Below are 21,793 nucleotides of genomic sequence, written 5' to 3'. Positions count from 1 at the left end.
TATTATCTGAATACCATTTTATTTAAAACTCTGTCTACAGAGTCAGGAAATGAACAGTTTGTCCCCAGATAGCTCTTCATCTTATGTCAAGACAGAAGAAAAATTACTCTCCAGGAAATCAGCTCTAGTTGCATTCTGATGTCAAGTTTTACTAACATAATTTTGAACAGATCATTTTCCCTTTTGTTTTCTTCCCTTTGGTGTTACAATATGGTTACATGAAGAACACTTTATTCACTTATTTAGGTTGAATCAGTTGCTAATCTCACTAGATCTGTCTCAATATTTTCCGCACACTTTAGTTCCTTTCAAAACTCATCATTCCACAAGTCATCTTCTATTTCTCCATTTTTTGCAACCATATTGGCTGTGTAGCTATTTGTCATATTTTCTATTGGTTTTTGTTTTCCTGGCACCCTATTTAATGACCAGTGAGGATTCATTGGAGTTGCAGAATATTCAATCACTTCCTGGAGAATTAAGCAATTTTATGAATTCCTACAGCACTTTATATGCATGTATTCTCTACCAGACTGAAGTACTCTGAAGGCAAGGGCCAATCTGGGTTCATCTGAGGAGCCCCAAGTCCTTGTATAGAGGCATGAAATATTTACTGAGGAAGTGAATAAAGAGAAAAAGAAAGAAAAGAAAGGAGGAAGGAAATAAGGAAGGAAGGAAATAAATTTTTTAACCTCATTTGAAATTAATAAAAAATTAAAAAGCACAAATGGTAGTGGCTGCCATGTACTCGTTTTTATTTCCCCATCTGCCTTTGGTCACTCTCACAGAAAATCAGGTGGGTTTCTGTACAGCCTTTGGTGCTGATGGAACACTGGTTCCATCTGTCTTCACAATGGATTGTTAACCAAAATGACTCAAATGAGGGGCTGTGATATGCCACTTCTGTTCATTTAAAAAATTTAAAAACAACCAAAGTTTAAAAAATTAAAAATAATCAGCTATCTTTCTTTTAAATGAAATAATTTCTTTGGTATATCGTAGAATATCCTCAGTCATAAAGAATTTATCATATGAAAATAAATAAGCTTATGGTATAGGCAGGTAAACAGGTACCCTGCACAAAGAGGACAGTCACTTCTTTTACACATGTATACATTTATAAAGATAAGCACACCATTCAATATTATAACTTCTCTTAAACCAGAAGCACCTGCTGACACACGATGTAGCTGTGCAGTTGTGTAAGAGAATGTGACTTCTGTTTCTGCAATGAAACCTCACCAGCGCTGGAAGCGAATGGGAGGGATGTTAACAGAGGAAGCAAAATCAGAGCAGTAAATAGAAGACTTCCTACTAGAAACATAAACCTGGTTCCACTTCTCAAGAGACTGTTTTTCCAGGGAATAATAAAAAAAATAATGAAGTGAAGAAGTTGGTAAGATATTTTTGCCTTTTCCCAAGTCCAAAATAAATTGTATATCATATGGGATAGCAATTAGAAACTCAACCAAAACCACCATCTGCATTTGGTTCCCAAAGACTCAGTTAGGTTACAGTATTGATTAAAAGTACCTGGCTACCTTGGCTGATACCAAGATCCCAGCTGTGCTTAGTGAAAAACACAGTCACCAATATGCACAGGTGGACTTAAGACTTTTCTTGGCTCAAATATACCAAGGCGATGTCCATCTGGGGATTTTTTATTTCTGTTCACATTCTAGACAGAGCCCAAAAGGAGGTGAGTCAGTGGTGGACTGAGTTTGCCTACAAAGAGAACCCCAAGCCGATTTCAGCAGAGTAACTTCCTTCTGTAGACTTCTGAAACAACCCTGTTAGTATGATTTTTCTGAAGAAAGCCCAGTCAAAGGTTACGGAAGTCGTTTGTGCTTCACCCTCTCTAAATGACTTGCAAATTTATTCAAACACAATATGAGGAGATGCTGCTTTATTTGTTGAAATAACTGTCTGCAGTGTCCTGCACAAAAGGGTGAGGTACATCAAGCAGAAACGTAAACAGAAATACATTGGTTTAGAAACCCATAAATCCTTATTTGAATCTGCCAACCTGAAAGCCACATAGAGCTCGGATAAACTATTTTTCCTAAATGCTACATCTGATTAAGCCGTACCATTAAATGACAGCTGAACTTTAACATTAATATGATATTATTTAAATAACCACATGATTTTTTTTCACACTAAAAATGATGAATGATTTCTGGACAGCTCAATTGACGTAAAGCAGGAGGGCTCTTTAATAAGACTTGACAAAATGGAGACGCATGCAGAATATTTGTTACAGCTCACATCGCAGGGGCCCTCCCAGGGAAGCAATAGAGGATTTTCTCCTTTTTTTTTTTTTTTTTTATTGTTTATAGGCACTGAAGCATTCCTTTCAATCGTCACTTCTCTGTGGATTTGGAGTATTTCTAGGTCGTTTACATATTACCCTTAATCCGAGAATTTGATGGTTTATGATTTTGAATTGGGACTGTGGACGCAGGAAGAGGGGCACATGAAGTTATGTTGACGTGGGTGGAAAGTGTCCCAGGAACTCAGGCTTGCAACTGATTAGCCTCATAGAGAAATCACACTGGCCACAATGGCCTGTAGAAGACTAAGCCACTATACATTTGATTTGTTCTTAAGCAAACGTAACAAGCATTCTTTTAGCAAGTTATTATATAAGGATACCGGATCAGAGAAGACTTCGCTTATTTTCCAATAGCTGTCCTGTAGCATCAATGATAAAGAAGGTTCTCATCTTTAAAATGCCAAGGAAGACAATCTAGAGGCCATCTCAGCATTCCTCACTCACATTTCTAGCCACAGTTCCCAACTGAAGGTTATGTTAGATGATACTCTTATTTGTTAGATCCTGAATGCAACATAATTTCACGCTGAATATACCTAAGTCCAAAATGACTCCAATTTCCAGAACAATGAAAGCATTTCTCACTCCCCTCCAAATATACAGAACGCGGAATGTTACCCACACTTGTTCATTTACTTTCACATATTCTCCCGAATATATTCTGTCGATCAAAGGTAAGTTACACATATAAAACATTAACACTCGTTTGCTCGCACATGTGAATTCAGATCGTTCAGGTATTCTTTAAATTAAAAAAAAATCATCTTTAAGTATACATAAAATCTAAATATTTCCCCAGAGTCTCTTAAAAAGGAAATGGAAACAAGGCGAAAGAGGGCAGAGTCAACACCAAGTGCGCTTCTGACACCGGACACCAGCATAAGAACGAGGCCATCAAAACAGAAAATAAAACCAACCAGCTCCTGTATGGGGCCTTCCTCAGGCTATGAAAAAATTCTTCCTGTCTAACCCTAATTTTTTCCATAGTTTGAGGTAACCCCCCTAGCTCAAACCTTCTCTCTAATCTAAGTTACTCAGTGTGTGTCCCTGTCCAAACAAGAGTTAATATCAGTGCTCTGTCATTTCAAAAGGGTCTTGACACAGGGTACTAAGAGCAGAAGCTTGCATGCCTGGAAAATGTCTGCTTGCAACAAGATGAAAAACATACTTAAAAAAAAAAAAAAAAAGCAAAGTGGAAGAGAGGAAGATAGGTCCCTACCTGGTTCTTACCTTCTTAACATCCCTGTCAGAACCCTGGAGCTTTTCCCCAAGTTAGCATCTGTTTCCCGAAGCTAGGAGGAGAAAAGCAGCATTAAATCAAAACCAAATGAAGCTTCATGCAATTGGATTACTTTTCAAGTGCTCTGGCAAACAATCATTTTCTTCCATAATGGAAAATCCAACTCATAAAAATATTTAAATACCCTAAAATGCATTTTTTTGACACCTACACAATCTGTGGAAGTTTTTCGGTTTAGAAAATTACACCTAAGAGAGAATCCCAGGAGCTTTAAGCTGGATACTTGAACTGGGTATAAAAGTAAATGTCTCACAGGCTGACAAAGTTTAACATATATCTAGCAATGTTATGAACGGGCACAGTCTTACAGAAAGAAATGGAAGCAAGATATATTGAGGGAGGATGAGGCCAATATTTTTCAGCTTTCACTCTGAAAGACCGGACATACTCCAAAATCTCCCTCAGTGATCTTCTTCTTAGCTATAGCACTAAATAAAATATCGACCTGGGGGTATTCCAGGATGGAGATATAGAGAGCTTATTCTTTCTCCATCCCACACACTTTTTGTTCCCCTCTCCCCAGACTCTACATCCCTCCTCCACCCCAGCCATGTTTATATATGCTTACATCCATATTATTATTACTATCCATACATGTGGCCAAGACCTTTTTTTTTGTCTCATCATTTACTGAATTTATGAAAAGATTGTACCACTTCTACTTACTCTTTCACGTGCTCTCTGTATCTTTTCTCTGTCATGACTGAGGTTTTCCAACATCTCCTGGCCAATTTGCTCTAGGGACAAGAAAACTTAAGTAAGGAAAGATGACTTTGGGTGCAAGTAAAAAAAAAAAAAAAACAAACCTTCAGAAGTACCAAAATGACAACGGGCTCAGAATTAATGTTAAATAAGCATACATTTTACACCAGACATGTATTCCAATTCAGGTACTTGGGGAAAAATATTTTTAAAGTATTTGATACATTTATCTCTTTATCTTAGGTACGATTAGAGGTGATTTATAATTCAGCCTACAGGACATAACCAACATGGCAATGATGATTTAGAGATGATGTATGAATTGCCCAAGGCCACCTCAGCATATTATCTGCCAAGATGGAGAGCCCAAGTCCAATGGCCTATCACTTTATCATCATGGAATTTAGCCTTTGGTTTTTACAGGTTATAAATAATGTTGATGTTTCTACTCTGCCTTCCCCACTTCATTACTGCGCTGTTTTCCATATATAAGTGAAAGTCTACTTAGAACAATTTTGATTTTAAGGTATTTGCCCCACATAAACAGTCCTCATGCTCCCAACTGCCACGACCTATTGTTAGTGGAACTATCTTGAAGCTTCTCTTCTCTTGGAGCAAGGGCTCACTGAGTGAGTTCTCAGCTGCTGTGGATATTTGAGTCAGGGAGGTGCACTGCTTAACAAGTAGTTGAGGAGAGCTCAAGTTGAAGCCAGAACTTTCAAACACTTATACGGGTACAGGCAGCTTAGAACATTCATTAAAAAGCTGCACTGCTGAGCTCTAATGAGGTTTTTCTCTGTAGTGATTATCACGTTTGGTTGGCGCTGCCTGGCTCTCCTCTGACTGTAGACCCTTTTACAAGAGTGTAGCAATGACAAATACTCAGCAGCTTTGAGCAACTTTTTTTTTCCGGACTCATTCTCCATCACCTGGGAGGTGACTTATTCTGTAATAGCAGTATGACTCTTTCGTAATCTTGGCAACTCGTCGGACTACCTTATTCTACATTTCTTTTCTTTTTTTCTCTTGTATTGTCTCTAAACCCATAACCTGTAACAACAATCAACTCTGACTTATAAACTGATAGAAATAGTCAACAAGCATCTGTCACAAGAACATCACTATGGCAGTTATTTGGCTCATGTATGCACACTGACAAACTTTTTAGAAGGCATCCTAAAAACGGTAGAGCAGGGATTAGGCCATATGGAGAGCTCTGGCTGTGAACTCACGCTGTCTGAGCCTTAATCCAGTGCTGGCACTTGCTAGCTCTGAGGTCTTGCATAAATTACCTCAATTTGTTGTGCCTCCTTCTCTAAAATGGGGATAAGAATAGTTCTTATTATGGTGCTGCTGTAAAGGTTAAATGAGATCATTTAGTTAAAATGTTTAGTACAGTGACTGGCCTATAATGATAATAAACATTTATTGAATGATCATGATTGATATAAAAAACCAATAGACTATTATGACCTTGATGCCCTCCGAGGTCCTTCATAATCCACTTGAACTGCAATTCTATTCACAGGAAAAAAAAAATCTGTCCTATCTTTCCCACAAAATTGTTGTTATAGTCAAATGAGACAACTTAACTAGAAGTGTTTTGAAAGCTATCGAGTAGCATGCAAATGCATGTAATTGTATAGTATGTAAGAATCAATGCACCCAATGAATAATCATCAAGTCCCTACTCCGTGCCAGGTTGAGATGCTGGGGACATGGCCCGTAAACAAGATCAAGCCCTTCCACTCATGAACTTCTGTGCAAATAGTGACGACTTAGCAGTTAAAGGACAAATGCTACATGAGGGTTTGTATTTCATGGCAGATCAGAAAAAGGACCGTATATTCCTTTCATGACAGAAAATCCAAATAATAAGAATCGCTTAAGTACAATAACATAAATTATATTTTTGACACCTAGACTCACGGAAAATTCTTCTCAGGATGGATACTACCGTTCTAGCAGAGTATCTCCACTCAGATTGACATTAGCTTTTTATTATTAATGCCATACAATTTACCCTTAAGGTCAAATTGGATAAGATATGTGGTTCCCAGTGGAGGCATCACGAAAGCGGAAGATGACACTGATAATGGAGAAGCAGGAAACAGCTAGAGTTGCATTTTTTCTTTTTTTGCGTAACTACTACAATATTCAATTTTGTCATACTACTTAGCTATTACCATTACACTGAATTCTTTTAATCAACATAATATAGCAATTTTAATTCACTTTTAACGTAAAAATACCTATGAACACCATCAGTACTGTATTTAGTACAGCAAAATACTATTTATATAAAACTTTGTCCTATCAAGACTGGTGTGTGTGTGTATATATACATATATAGTCTCAAACAAGTAGGAAATAGGTTATTACCCTTATGTCATGTCACTAGCATAATATTTCCAGTAAGCATTCATGGCAGGAATAAAGCAATGAGAAAATATAGTGAAAAATGGAATATATGAAACATTTGTGGTCTCGTCCTACTCTCAAAGCCTATCATATCATGGGTGACACCAGAGGAGGCAACATTGGAAAGCAGGTAACAGATCCACATTTCCACCAGGTTCACTAGGGGGAAAACTCTTCTGAAAGGATCTATCGTCTGCTACCGAAGTAATCAATGGAACAAGAGCTCAGGCCTTTTCAGGAGCTGTAAATCACTCTCTCAGTCTCCTTGCCTCCTGGGTATTCAATATCTCAGCATCCACAGTACTAACCCCAAAGTACTGGCAGAAGAAGAGATACTGGCAAGAGTGCGTATGTCCTGGTCTTAACATGAATTTGTTGGAAACAGAATTCTTTTTTTATATCTTACTTGCTACCTTCCATTTTCATGCCCCAGCAAAGAAAATTCCAGTCCAAACATACCAGAAATGCTTACACTTACAGAATCAAAAAATACTCATGCAAAGAAAGCTATATATGGTTTTTTCATTATGTGTTTTCCTACCCTAATCAAAACAAAACAAGACAACAAATTAAGAGGGGATTATTTTAAAAACAGACTATTCTTGGACAGAATAGACATTTAGGGATTACTTCATTAAAAATTAATCACACTGAAAATGAATATAGGTATGTATATGTATGCTGTACACCAGAAATTGATACAACATTGTAAACTGACTACATTTCAATAAAAAAAAAATTAATGACACTGTTAGGTTTATTTTTGTCAAATAACTTAAGATGTACGCACTCACCAGAAATACCAATAAACGAATACAAGCTCATGGGCATAAAGCAATGCAGATGTGACGGATGCACTGAGTCTAGAGATTTCAGTTCTTTAAATTTTCATAATACTTTTAGAATGGGAATAGTCATTTGGCCTCTACTGAAAAAATCTGAAAAATCATAAATTTTATAAATGCTGTATTTGTTGACTGTGAGGATGTTCTTGAGATTCAGAAACAATGGGAAGCATAAAAGAAAATAAAAATGGATGCTATGTGCTAGAATTCTCCGTGTCAGTATGAGCATGATAAATGAATTCCTGGAAAGATAAGTTCCTTCCTGTGCTTCTTCTATCCTTTCCACAGGGGCCCTGGGAATTATCGCGGGAATACAGCACTCAAACTTACAAAGTGAGCTTTTGTTTCCACAATTACCCAGAATGAATCATATCCTTGATCCATGGCCCCTGTTATTGGGTCACAAACTGCAAAATGGGTTTTGCCTTACATTTCCTCCCCTTTTCAGTGTATTTCGCAGTGGGTGGGGGACAATACAATAGGTATTCACCACCTTCTTGCCCCATGAAGGACTGGAGAAGAAACAGGGAGCTACAAACCTGGCAAGATACTTCCTGAAGGACTGGCTTGGCATCACACAAGGTAAGACTTATTCTGAGGAGCTTGTACCACTGAATCATTTCTCTCCATTCATCAAATAATAAGGCCACCCGAACCATCATAAGATTAATGTAATTGAACTTAATTTTTCAAATATTATCAGACTTCTGTTTTGGAGATGAGCAGATTAAAATACTTTCTATCAGAATGCAGAACTAATGGAGGCTCATATCATGTTATGATATAAATACATCTGAAAGGGAAGGAGCCTCAAATATAATTCACCAGAAAATGTTCCATTTGATAAATTCAAAATATTAAAACAAAAAATATTTTAGCCATTATGCTTTAAAGCATATAAAGCTATAAAGCAAAAAAAAAAAAAAAAAAAGATCTTCCTTTGTACACTTACATTTAACTTTCTTTTCACAAACTTTATTAAGGTTGTGGTTTCCAACAAATTATTTACAAAATGAAGACAGCCAGTAAAGTCTTCTTTAAAGAACTAAGAGAAGGTAAGATGATTTTCTGGCACTCAAAAACTTCATTAGCGATTTTAGTAACACATAAAAGGCATTCGCAATTATCCAGGTACTGTTCGTATAAGGAGACTTCCGTGAAGTGCAGGAAGTAAATAGAAATACTTAAAGGAGCTATTTTTGAAGCATGTGTTTTCATATGTATATTGTAGAGCACCAACCAGACAGATGCAAAACACAAAGTGACATTTCCTAACAACTTGGAGTACTGAATCTTGGACGTGGCTTGAGAACTTCTGGCTACCAAGTTTAATAAAAGTAAAAACTTATTGTTTTGGGAGAGCAAAGTATCTCATATACAGCCTTCCCAGGAGGGAGTTTCTCACAGAGTGGTTGGGTCAACCAGTCTTTGGCATTTGGCACACCTTCCTGGACACTGACTGTGCCATCATGCCCGGAGTGGGGAGGTTATTCTCAGTATTCATCCTCAGGCATGAAGAGTCTTTTGAATTTCTGACCCCTGGATAGGTAAGGAAATAGAAAACACAGTTCTTTTACCATCTTTCATTATTCGACAATTCAAGACATGTGAAGACCTTCTGCTTCCAATTCGGATGAAGAAAGATACAAATGACCACTCTCATAGAAACAAGAAAAACTGAGACAAAATCATTACCATTCTTTTCTGGGAAACGTCTAGTGTGTGCAAAAGAGCTCTGATGGGTTCTAGAGAGAAACAGGCATCAAATTTATGAGCAAAGAGATGTGGCAACATTCATACCAACGGTGAGTGCTTGGTCTGAGTTCACAACTTCTATTGACAGACTTCTCAGGGATAAGGAGAAATCAGTCAAACATCATATGAAAATGTAGGCTTACAGGACAGAATGAAATTTAGACACAAAAGCAAATTGCTTGGTTTGATAATTCTCCCTCGATCTCCATATTTGCTATGGAAGAGGCAGTGGAGAAGGCGCTGGTTAGTAAAGTGAAATCTCATATTCCCACATATTCTTGTGGTGCTTGCATTCTGAGACATTATCAGAGTTAAGTCCAAACGTGAATCAAAAATATAGAAAACTGCAGACCACCCAGTCCCAGATCAAATACAGATAAGATTTTTTTAAAGGCGGCATAGACACAGGCTGGGGGCGCACTAATCTTAGATGAATCCAATCTAATTAGAGATTCAGCTCAGCACCAGTTCAGCTTAATTTTGGGAAGATTCTGATCAGTCCATTAAGTAAATACAAAATAAAATAAAGTGCTTCTAGAGGAAAATAAATTCAAAATGTTTATATTTTAGATTTTTTTTAACACTGCGTCTAGAATTCTATTACAAGACATGCCAAAAAGCAGGGGGGAAAATAATAATGAAGTAAAAACATAGTTTACGAATGTAGACCAACAGATGACTAAGTCATTAAAATTAGCAGATAAAGATTTTTAAATAACGATTATAATTATGTTGAAGAATTTAAGGGAAAAGGCAAACATAATGGTGAAGAGATGGGCTTTTCAGGAAAGAAACAGAAACTCTAAAGAGGAAACGAATGAAATTCTACAATGGAAAAAATACAGCATCTGAAATCAATTCACTAGATGGACCAAGTAGAATATCCTTCACTATACAAGAAAGGATCATTGAACTTGAAGACAGGTTAATAGAAATTATTCACTCTGAAGAAGGGAAAGAAGTTTGGGAGAAACAAAAGAACACAGCATCAACAATTTGTGAGATAACAAGTGGTCTTACATACCTGCAGTTAGATTCCCAGAAAAGAGTCCCAGAGACAAACAATGGAATGGGACAAATACGTGAAGAAATAACAGCCAAAACTTTTCAAATTTTATTTTAAAAAAGTCATCCCACAGATCAAAGAAGTTCAACAAGTTTTGAGAAAGATAAATACAAAGAATACCACACCTACTCACATCATAGTCAGATTTCTGAAAACTAAAGGTAAATAAAAAAATCTTAAAAGCAGCTGGGGTAGGGGGGAGACACATTACATGCCGAAAAGCAGTAATAAGAATGAGGACTTAATTTTCATCAGAAGCAATGCAAGGCGACATTTTAGTTATACGGGATTTTTCACTAAATATAAAATACTAGGATGACCTTTTCTTCTCCTCCCCTCAGTACTTTGGGATGTTGTTCAACCCTAATAAATAAAAGTGAAATAAAGACAATTTTAGATAGTTGAAAAATGAGAAAATTATCCAGCAAAATTGAGTTACACAAAATGCTAAAGGAAATTCTTCAGGCTGAAGGGAAATGATACTAGATGGAAATTTACATCTACAGAATTTAGATCCAAATAAGGAAAAATACTAACGACATATGTATAAGTACAATATGAAAAAACAGCCCAAAGGATGGAGAGGAAGTAAATAGAAGTATACTGTTACCAGGTCTTTATGCTACGTGAAGTAGCATAATATTTATTGAAGGTAGACTGTGATAAGTTAGGGATAAAAACTGTCATCCTTGAGCTTCTCTGTCCAATATGGTACTCGCTGGCCACGTGGGGCTATTTAAATTAATTAAAATTAAATAAAATTTAAAATTCAATTTGTTAGTAGCACCAGTCACATTTCAAAGGCTCAGTAACCACAAATGGCTAAAGTTATCAGATTGGAGAATACAGAAACACCATCTCTAGAAGGACCTCCAAATTTCCCTTGACTTTAAGACCCACTTAAAAGAAACATGGACATATTCATTTGTGGTTTGATTAGGTAAAACACTTCCCTTCTATTGGTCTCAGTTTCCTTAAATGTAAAATGGTAGTCAGACTAGATAATTTTTAGCGTCCCTTCTGGCTCTAAAATATTAGGGCTCAATGACTCTATAAAATCTTAATGCCTCTTTTTCTCTATGGAGCATTTAAGCAAACTAGAGCACAAGGGCCAAATCAGACCCACAGATGTACTCCACCCTCCTCCCCACCCCCAAAAGAAAATGTTGAAAAAAGAACAAATAAACTTAATGCTTTTAAGTGGGTCATATACTCTCAGAATGCCCTACAACTGGTCTACCACTGGACTGGTTCACGTAGTAGCCTGCTGGCCTCTGAGGACATTTGCATTAACTACGTAGTATGAAATATTTACAAGCACTTTGATGATGACATTACTACAGAAATAACCATATACTCATCAATTGAAGGTAAACTTATGCATTCTGAATAGTAATATAGCAAAAGAGTGTACAGGTTGGTTTCTTTCTTTCTCCTTCTCTCTTTCTCTTTTTCTTTCTTTCTTTCTTTTTAAAAGCAATTATGACTTAACACTGCCTCCTCAGCTGGTGAGTATGTATTCTATTTTGCTTTAGGATGCTCAGATCTATCATTAAGCAATTAAAAAAATCATCAGCACTACTTTCATCAAAGTCACAGTAGCAGAACCTCCCCTTAGTTACCTGGTTTGCTGCAGATAAACACTATTCCCAGAGCCCTCAGACATCAGTCAGTGAAGCTGTGCTACCAATAATGATGCTCTGGAATGAGCAGGTACTATGTAAACTGAGGTTGTTAAACAAAAGGAACCATGTTAATTACAGCTCCATTCAGGAATGAGAATGACTCTGTTCTACTCTATGAAACAAGACCAGAGCGCCAGGAAGGACATCCCTTTTTCACAATTCAATAAAGAATGTTAAAGCCAGGAGATGAAGAAGCAGAAAACCTGAATGGGCAAAACTGTCAAAACACATTCCAAAGGCTCACTTGTGGAATTTACCAAACATGTATTTACTTAGCAGACAAGGGAGACGGGTCCAGCATCACCCAGATCTCTGGGTTGAATGAATGACTCATTCTAAAAAAACAAAAAGGGCTGTAAACTATTGACAAGTGATTAGAAAGTAATTGGAAAGCCTTTTTGCAATCATTATGGTCAGAGTTAATCACTACCCGAACTCTTTGTGAACTATACACATTTCCATCACTGAATGTATAACATTCTAATTATCTGCTATTCAGAAGTCACTGTTGGGTGGACTGCAGAATCTATGTGGCTGGCAAACATGTTTTGCTTTTGTGAAACACTATTTTAAACATTTCTGAGCTGGCTAGCAACAAAAAAACGTTTTAAACAGGATATTTTCTATAAAAAGCTGGACTTCTAGCTTCTTTTGAAATTTGGAATATAGACAATACCGGGTCCACATTTTTACATGGTAAGCACACACTGGAGCTGAGTTACAGCTGTCCTCTTTAATTAATTAATTTTTATTGAAGTATAGTTAGTTTATAATGTTGCATCAATTTCTGGTATACAGCATAATGTTTCAGTCATACATATCATACATGTATTCCTTTTCATATTCTTTTTCACTATAGGTTACTACAAGATATTGAATACAGTTCCCTGTGCTATACAGTTTGAACTCGTTTATCTATTTTATATATAGCAGTTAGTATCTGCAAATCTCAAACTCCCAATTTATATCTTCCCCACTCCCTTTTCCCCACTGGTAACCATAAGTTTGTTTTCTATGTCTGTGAGTCTGTTTCTGTTTTGTAAATAAGTTCATTTGTCTTTTCTTCTTTTTTTATTTTAAGATTCCACATATAAGTGATATCACATGGTATTTTTCTTTCTCTTTCTGGCTTACTTCACTTAGAAATGATGATCTCCATGTCCATCCATGTTGCTGCAAATGGCATTATTTTATCCTTTTTATGGCTGAGTAGTATTCCATTGTATAAATAAATATATATGTATTTGTATAAATATTTGTATATATCTATCACAGCTCCTTTATCCAGTCATCTGCTGGTGGACATTTAGGTTGCTTCCATGTCCTGGCTACTGTAAATGGCACTGCTGTGAATGGGGTGCAGGTGTCATAGCTGTCCCCTTTAGAAGAGCCAGGGCCTACCGAGGTTGCCATCTCCCTTCCTGATCTGCTTCACTCATTTATGTTCCTGCTTTGCTGCTGTGGGATCTGTTTGTGACTCCTTACTTATATATTCTTTCCTCCTCATTAGATTGTAAATGACTTTAAAGAGGAGGCCATTTCTCATTCCTCTCAGTATATGCTGCATTTTAAGAGGCAATGGATTACATATGCAGGTGCTCAGGAAATTTTTGTTCATGGGAACCACTGAGCTTGTCTTCTATAAATTTATAATGATAGAAGTACAGAGTTTTAGAAGGAATATGAGCCTCAAGAGTAATTGCACAGATGAGTAAACGAGGAGGGTGCAGGGGCTCAGGGGTAGAGATCAACCAGGTCACACTGCTAAATATGGACAGAGCTGCAACCAAGACCTAAGTTTCCCAACTCCTAAGTCAGAGATTTTTGCAGTCAAAATAATTAATTAATTTAAAATGTCCTTTAAAACGCATTACAATGTGGGTGACAAGGCATTCTAATCCTTCAGTACACATTTAGAATGTCAGTTTCCAAGAACGTGCCCAAGAAATTATTTGGGCAAGAGTAGGGCAGGAGACAGTCTTCACGTCCCCCCGACATCGTTCCTATGTAAGACTTACACCTCTCTATAGAGAAATATGCTGTGATTTCATGGTCTTGACTGGAACAACTTTCTGTCCTTTGCAAATTACACAAGCAGCAAAAAAAAAAAAAAAGCCCTAGAAGTATTCTATTCTTACCCTGACCTTTCCACTTCAGTGTATTTATTAAAAAATAAGGGGCCAATTCTCATGTAGAATGGTAAAAATGCGCACCTCACTGACCCCTTTCTCCACTCTCCACGATGGCAAGTCAATCTGTTACTCAACAAATGAATCAGGTGAGGTGGGGAATTTAATATGTTTGAATTGATCATTGTTGATGTAAAAAGTAGGCAATCAGGAGCTGACATTTCATCCTCCCCCCCACTCTCTTTCACGCACGCACCCCCCACCAAAACACAGGTACGTACACACACACACACACACACACACACACACACACACACACACACACACAGAGTATAAAACATATTTACTTGGCTTGAGACCTCTTTTCAGAGCTTAACAGGAGAACACTCAGTGTTTTGGAATGGAAACAGAGACAGATAAAATCAGAGAAATGCAACTGTCATCTACAAACACAAGATGACACTGGAATATTAGAATTTTTGGCCTCAACATTCCTTTCCTTTATATTTTCTTTTCTTGGTCTTAATTCTATTCTTAGTTTGAACTGAAGCTAGAAGGGATAGATGGCCTGAAGGATGAAACTGCTTCTCTCGTTTTGATTTGAATACGTGGCAAGAGATGCACGTCCATATATAAACACACAAGTAACAGACTCACATCACTTGGGATCTTCAGGTTTAAATACTAAAAATCACTGAAATCACACTGAGCTGATCAATATTTTCAAAGTTCATTTGTGTTGTGGCAGTTATTGTTCCTTCTTACGGAATATTTAAAAATATGTTAAAAATTTAATGTTCCATTGTATGGATAACATACCACATTTTGTGTACCCATTCATCCACTGATGGATATCTCCTACCCCTTGGCTATTGTGAATATAAAAACATCTATCTACAAGTACTTATTTAAATATCTGTTTCAATTTTTTTGCGTACATGCCTAGGAGTGGAATCGCTGGATCATAGGTAATTGTGTGTTTAACCTTCTGAGGAACTGCAAAGCTTGTTTTCCACACTGGCTACCATTTTGCATTCCCACCAGCAATGCAGGAAGGTTCCAGTTTCTCCTTGGCTAAATTTGCTATTTTTAATTCTAAAAATTATAACCATCCTAGTAGGTATGAAGTAATACCTCACTGTAGTTTTGGTTTGCATTTCCCTAATGACTGATGATGTTCAACATCTTTTCACATGCCTGTTGGTCATTTGTATATTTTCTTCAGAGAAATGTCTATTCTACTCCTTTGTCTATTTTTAAATTGGTTTGTCTTTTTGTTGTTGAGTTGTAAGAGTTCTTTATATATTCTAGATACTGAACTCTTATCAGATATGTAATGTGTAAATATATTCTTTCATTTTGTAAGTTGTCTTTTCACTCTCTTGTCAGTGTCTTTTGGTGTACAAAAGTTTTCAACTTAATTAAGTCCAATTTATCTATTTTCTCTTTTGTTGCTTGTACTTTTAGTGTCATGCTTAAGAATCCATTGCCAATTTTGGTCCATGAAGATTTACCCTTATATTTTCTTCTAAGAGTTTTTTAGTTTTATTTCTTACACATAGGTCTTTGATCCATTTTGATTTGATTTTTGTTTATGGTGTAAGGTAGGAGGCATCACACATAATATTTTTAAAAAATTTGGGGGGGTAGGTAATTAGGTTTATTTATTTCTTTATTTCTGGAGGAGGTACTGGACCTTGTGTATGCTGAGCACTCACTCTACCACTGAGCTATATCTTCCCCCTGCACACAGTATTTTTGATTCACACAAAACATTTAAAATTCCTCTGGAGGGAGTTACTTTCTTCTTATACATCTTATACATTAAAAAAAAAAATCTAATTTCTACCCTAACTCAAGGCCTGGACCAATGTTCTCAGTGATTTATAAATTAAAATGTTATGTTTTAATGTAGTATTTTTTCATGTCTTGAACTTATGAGCACAATGAAAGCAGACATTGAAGAGGAGGGAGCATGGATTTATTGAATAAATGGAAAACAGAAAGTTACTGAGTTACTGAGTCTGATGAAACACAGGACAATGGGACAAGTGGAGAATAGGCCTTGAATATTAATGCTGCTGTATTAGAGCATTAAGAAACTCAAAGTTTTGACTAAAAAGATGATTGCCATTCAACATCAGGCAGGAAATCGTGTTGGAAATTTAGAGGGGAAGACTGAGAAGGTGAGAAGAACGATATTAAAGGTGGCTTAGAATTAAAGAAGTGATTAAAACAAACTAGTGAATATAAGAAAAAAGAAACTGACTCACAGATACAGAAAACACACTAGTGATTACCAGTGGGGAGAGGGAAGGGGGGAGAAACAGGGTAGGGTTAGGGGGTTAAGAGGTACAAACTACTATGTGCAAAATAAATAAGCTACAAAGATATACTATACAACACAGGGAATATAGCCAATATTTTACAACAAATTATAAATAGAATATAACCTTTAAAATTGTGAATCACTATGTTGTACACCTGAAACATATAATATTGTACATCAACTATACCTCAATAAAATTTTTTAAAAAAATAAATGATTAAAGTTTGGAAATTAAAATTCAGAGGGATAAAGTAAGTCAGTTTCTTTAATTTTCCAACAAAATGTCACTCCTGCTATCCATCTGTCTAGTCCTGAGAGCAAAGTCAACAAATAGACGACATACTTACCACCGCTCTTAATCCCAAACACCTGGCAAGTATCATTAATCAATCACATGGCCCCTGAACACACCTTGTAAGTAACCCTCTCCTCGCAATGCTCCAGGCAATCAGCTCCAAACGATGCAGGTTGGCACAGGGGATAAGACTTATCCTGGATCTACAGCTTTGGGAATTTTTTTCAAACTGACGGCAGAGAACACCCAATTTTCAGCTTTCAGCCAGTGCTCTCATTCTTGAATCTTCTGCCATTTATTTCCTTCCTGAATGAGATGACTGAAATGTGAAGGAGTTAGTCAGTGGCAAAGGTTCTTATCTGGTCATGTGCTTCTCTGTTTCTAGACCAGACACATTTATGAGACTTTTAATAAACAGGGTTGTGTAGACCTCATTTTGGCTGACTAATTTAGAATCCGTGGAAGTGGGGTCCAGACATGTATATTGTTAAAAATGTCTAGAAGTCATGCTAAACTCTTTGTTAAGAACTGATAGCCTTCGTTCTTCAACATTCTCTAGTGCTATACATCTGGCCCCAACAGAGAACTCTGCCCCTTTAACACTGGGTCTTTGGTGCTCATAAGATTTACTTAAGAAATTACAAAACAAGGAATATTTTGACAACATTTTAGTCAAGCTGATTTCAAGAATAGGATTCATCACATTTCTTCATTTGTCTTATTCAAAGACCACCACCACACTTCCTCTCTTTCTTGATTAAAAAAATTTTTTTTGACAGTACAGGAAATAATTCATTTTGTAGTATTGAACAATGCAAGCTATGCAATCCAGTATATTTTCTTCTTTGGGCTGAAGCTCTGGGTGAGTTTAATCCTTAATTGTTACAGCATTGCTCTAGAATCTCTTTATACATCGGCCCAGTCTCCCCCACCCCCAAGCCCACTCAAATCTTCCCTTTACTCTTCTTTAATTTTTTTTTAATTGAAGTATAGTTGGTTTACAATGTTGTATTAATTTCTGGTATACAGCATAGATATATATATATATAGACATTCTTTTTCATTATAGGTTATTATAAGAAATTGAATATGGTTCCCTGTGCTAAACAGTAGGAACTTGTTGTTTATCTATTTTATAAATAGTAGATACTATCTGCAAATCTCAGACTCCTAATTTATGCCTCCCCCACCCCTTTCCTCCCTGGTAACCGTAAGTTTTTTTTCTATGTCTGTGCGTCTGCTTCTATTTTGTAAATAAGTTCATTTGTGCCATTTTCCCTTTACTTCTTGACTTCTGTCCTCTGTCCTGGGTTAATTTTTCTATTCTTGATATATCTACTGGATCTTTTATTGTAAAACACTTCTTTCTGTGGAAGTAGATGGGGCACAGATCGATCAATGAACAATAGTCAGTCGGATTGTTCAAACACAGATTCATGGACCCCACACCGCAGTGTCTACTTCAGTAGGTCTGGGGGGAGGTCCAAGCGGTTGCATTTCTAACAAAGTCCCAGATGCTGCTGATGCCACTGTTTCCCTGGGACGCTGCTTGGAGAACCGCTCCTCTAGAGTAGGATTTGGCAGACTGGGGCCCTTGGGCCAACCCAGCCTGGGGCTTGTTTCTGTAAACACAGTTTAACTGAAACATACACAAACGCTCACAAATAAGCCAGGGCAATCTACAGAGGACTCTGAAATCTAAGGGGGGGGAGTTTATACTATACCATGAAGCAGACAAAAAGACGGAGACAGTTAAAGCAAAAGAACCCTGCACTTTTGGACACTAACATTTTGAGAGATGGAAATGAATAAAACTCAAGACAAGGGAATTAGTGAACAAGTGGAGAAAAGTAGAATAAGAAAAGGATAGATTGTTTCATGGTATATATATTCTAGCAGAGTTTTAAGGTGATCTGACCTTAGTGTTATTTTTTAACCTAAGATGTATGGGTGATAAGAGATCCAAACTGAGCCTAAAATATTGTTTTCCTAAAAAATAAAAGATCTCCTCTTGCAAAAAAATAATAATAAAAAAATAAACGATGAAGGGGCTAAAATTTCCTAATATTCATGCTGTTCTTCTGACATTAAAGAAAAGGCTAAATAAATATGGATTTTGATAATCTAGCTCATCAGATGGCAATGCTGGTCAATGTCAGGTGAAGGACAGGAAAGAATTATTCAATTTTGCAAACTGAAATATCAGTTTGACCTTAGAAGGACAGTACATAACCAACTGTGCACTTAAAGACTTCTCTCAGTTAAACTCCTAAAAAAATAGTTTACTATTGTTTGCCTTTCTTAGCAAGCACTAAGACGTTGGGAGTTTCTAAAATACAGAATAAAACAAAGCCACTATTGTTTCTAAATACAATAGAGAATTTATTAGACTTCATTGGTAAGGCTGTATATTGAACTTATTAGCATATTTCCAAGAAGCATGTTTAATTACATCTCAATAGGCTCCATTAGGGAACCCCTAAAATTGAGTCTTTTACTAAACTTCAGTGTAAGAGTATTAACAAGTTGAGATGGGACTTTTTTGAAGGAAAAAGGCACGTAGGCTTAAATTTTCGGTGATGAAAAAATGACTTCATTCATTCAATATATATCCAACAAAAGTTTACTGCTTACATTACAGGCTGGGTATAAAACACTGCAATGAATGTTTTCCTCCAGGGGAGGTTTTTTATTTTGGGCTACTATTTATTGACTGCTTACTTGTATGCCAGTCACTGTTCTAAGCCCTTGACAGATACTGCATTTAATCTTCACAACACCAGATGAAGTAGATTATTATTAACCCTTTCTAAAGACAAAGAATTTGAGGCTCAGAGAGGTTGGGTAATTTGCCCAAGGTTGGCCAGTATTCAAAACTCATGGCTGATTGATCCCCAAGCCAATGGTTATGGCCACTGGCACACATGGTGCTTCCACCAGCCCATAAATGGCCAACTTCATAGGAATTATGGCCAAACAATTTGGAGCAACACTTTAGATAAACACATAATGAAAAAGGAAGCTAGACATTTTATGAATTTTCCAATGTCATACATCAAATACAAGGATGAGGGTACCAGGCAAAATTTAAAAACTAAAAAATGACTCTACTTAAAAGAAAGAAAAGCAAGATGAGTTTTCTAAGGCCCAAGAACCTCACATATTCTGGGCTTACTTCCCAGGCCCAGCTGGCCTATTTGTCCAACTCTTTCCTCTACCTTTGACTTTAATTTATTATTTTTTTTTGAGGGGAAGGGTAATTAGGTTCATTTATTTATTTATTTTTAGAGAAGGTACTGGGGATTGAACCCAGGACCTTGTGCATGATAGGCATTCCCTCTACCGCTTGAGCTATGCCCTCCCCCTACCTTTGACTTGAGTTCCCAGTTCCTCTCCAGGATTTCGTGCATTTTGGTTTTTGTGAGACATGCAGTGACTGCACACTTACTGAGACAATACTGACTGCCAGTGTAAAGACCACTCATTTCTGAGAACTGAAGTATCTCTGTGGTCTGTTTTCACTTCCTATCTACCTGCACTGTCTTGTGAATATCTACATGGTGTCTCTCACTGAAGGTAGAGTGGGGACAGGTTTTGATTTCACTGAGGGCTTGTCTATACTGAACTTCAGATGCTGTTCTAAGCAAGCCTTGACTCAGCCACAACTCCCAACCCCCTTCATGTTGTCTTTGAACAATATGAATTTGGTGTTTGTTTTTGGGTCCCCTCCCCACTTGAAGCAAAGAAATCCCCATCACTATAGAACTCTCAACATTCTACTATACTGCACTGTAAGCATCCTGTTAGGAGTCAGCACAATTTCTAAATGGTCAGAAATCAGAGGACTCTGCTCTTTTTCCATTCCTGGCTGAGGCCAATGTTCTGAGGAAGTTTCAGGAAATACACCAGACAATGACCCAATTGCTAACAATTTTCATCTGATAAAGCAGGAATGGCTAAAATAGACTTTTCCAACGTTCCATTTCAACCTTTTCTTTCTTAGAGGGACCATCATCCTTGGAAATGGAAAGTCCAAAGTCTACTCATGTTTTTTCCTTGATATACCATAAATGAACTCCGAAACAATTTGAAAAATTATTATTACTACCACTATTATTATTTTAATATGGACATCCATTTCATCACAAAGGGACTGGGACTGTTAACTATGAGAGTGGTTATTCCAATAAGAAAGATTATGCCAATATATTTTCTACACAATTTAGACACTGAGATATTACAGAACTATCTTGTCATAATTATAATCTCATCTAAAGCCATCCAACAGGCCACTTAAGCATAAAAGAAACTCTGAGGACAGGGCCGCTTCCCCATGTAAACTGCCTAGAGCCAAGGAGGACATCTTCCCCACCACAGCTGAACACCACAGATCCACTGGCCTTGAATGTTGCTTCTGCCACAGAGCAGTACTTAAAATTATGTTCCATAGGAAGAGAAAAAACAATCACCTCTTCAAATCAAAGAAAAGATTCACAAAACACAGACCAGGAAGAAGACTTATTTAATCTATCACAACAATTAGTCCTATAAACAAATGAGAGTATGAATCATAGGTTAGAAAGTCAAGCTAAGCAGAAATACAAGAAAATCTCTTCTTAATGTTAAGTCACATGTCAAGAAATACTAAAGGCAATTTTTAAGTTTGGAACTCTTCACTGGGAGGAGATATTTCTTGTGAAGGCAGATGACTCCTCTTCTTGTAGCCATATTCGGATTTACAGAGACAAGACCCAAAGAGGATCATAAGAAAGCACCTGAAACCTCTCCTAGTAGAGGACGTCTTTGTACATCTGTATCCTCCCCACTGGGTCCAGCATGTTGCAAAGCCCAGAGTTGGAACTTATTAAATATTACACATGATGTAATGTCATAAACCACCTTCAAATTATTGGTATCAGTTCAGTTTGGGG

General features: G+C 36.9%; 1 protein-coding gene across 9 annotated transcripts in view; it reads right to left on the bottom strand.

Annotated features, from left to right (window-relative positions):
* Positions 1-21,793, bottom strand: part of VTI1A (vesicle transport through interaction with t-SNAREs 1A) — a 334,543-nt gene that overhangs the window by 134,844 nt on the left and 177,906 nt on the right. For 7 of the 9 annotated variants that reach the window (XM_031461753.2, XM_031461754.2, XM_064488410.1 and 4 more), the window contains 2 exons: positions 4,302-4,372; positions 3,566-3,627 (listed from right to left, as the gene is read on the bottom strand). In XM_031461753.2, the coding sequence (XP_031317613.1) occupies positions 3,566-3,627; positions 4,302-4,372 (133 nt within the window). Of the gene's footprint in view, positions 1-3,554; positions 3,628-4,301; positions 4,373-21,793 lie in introns of all 9 variants that reach the window. The other 2 variants (XM_010983247.3, XM_010983248.3) reach the window with 1 other exon arrangement.

Source organism: Camelus dromedarius, chromosome 8 (genome assembly GCF_036321535.1).
Source record: "Camelus dromedarius isolate mCamDro1 chromosome 8, mCamDro1.pat, whole genome shotgun sequence".
NCBI lineage: Eukaryota > Metazoa > Chordata > Mammalia > Artiodactyla > Camelidae > Camelus > Camelus dromedarius.
This window is presented reverse-complemented; position numbering and strand designations above follow the sequence as displayed.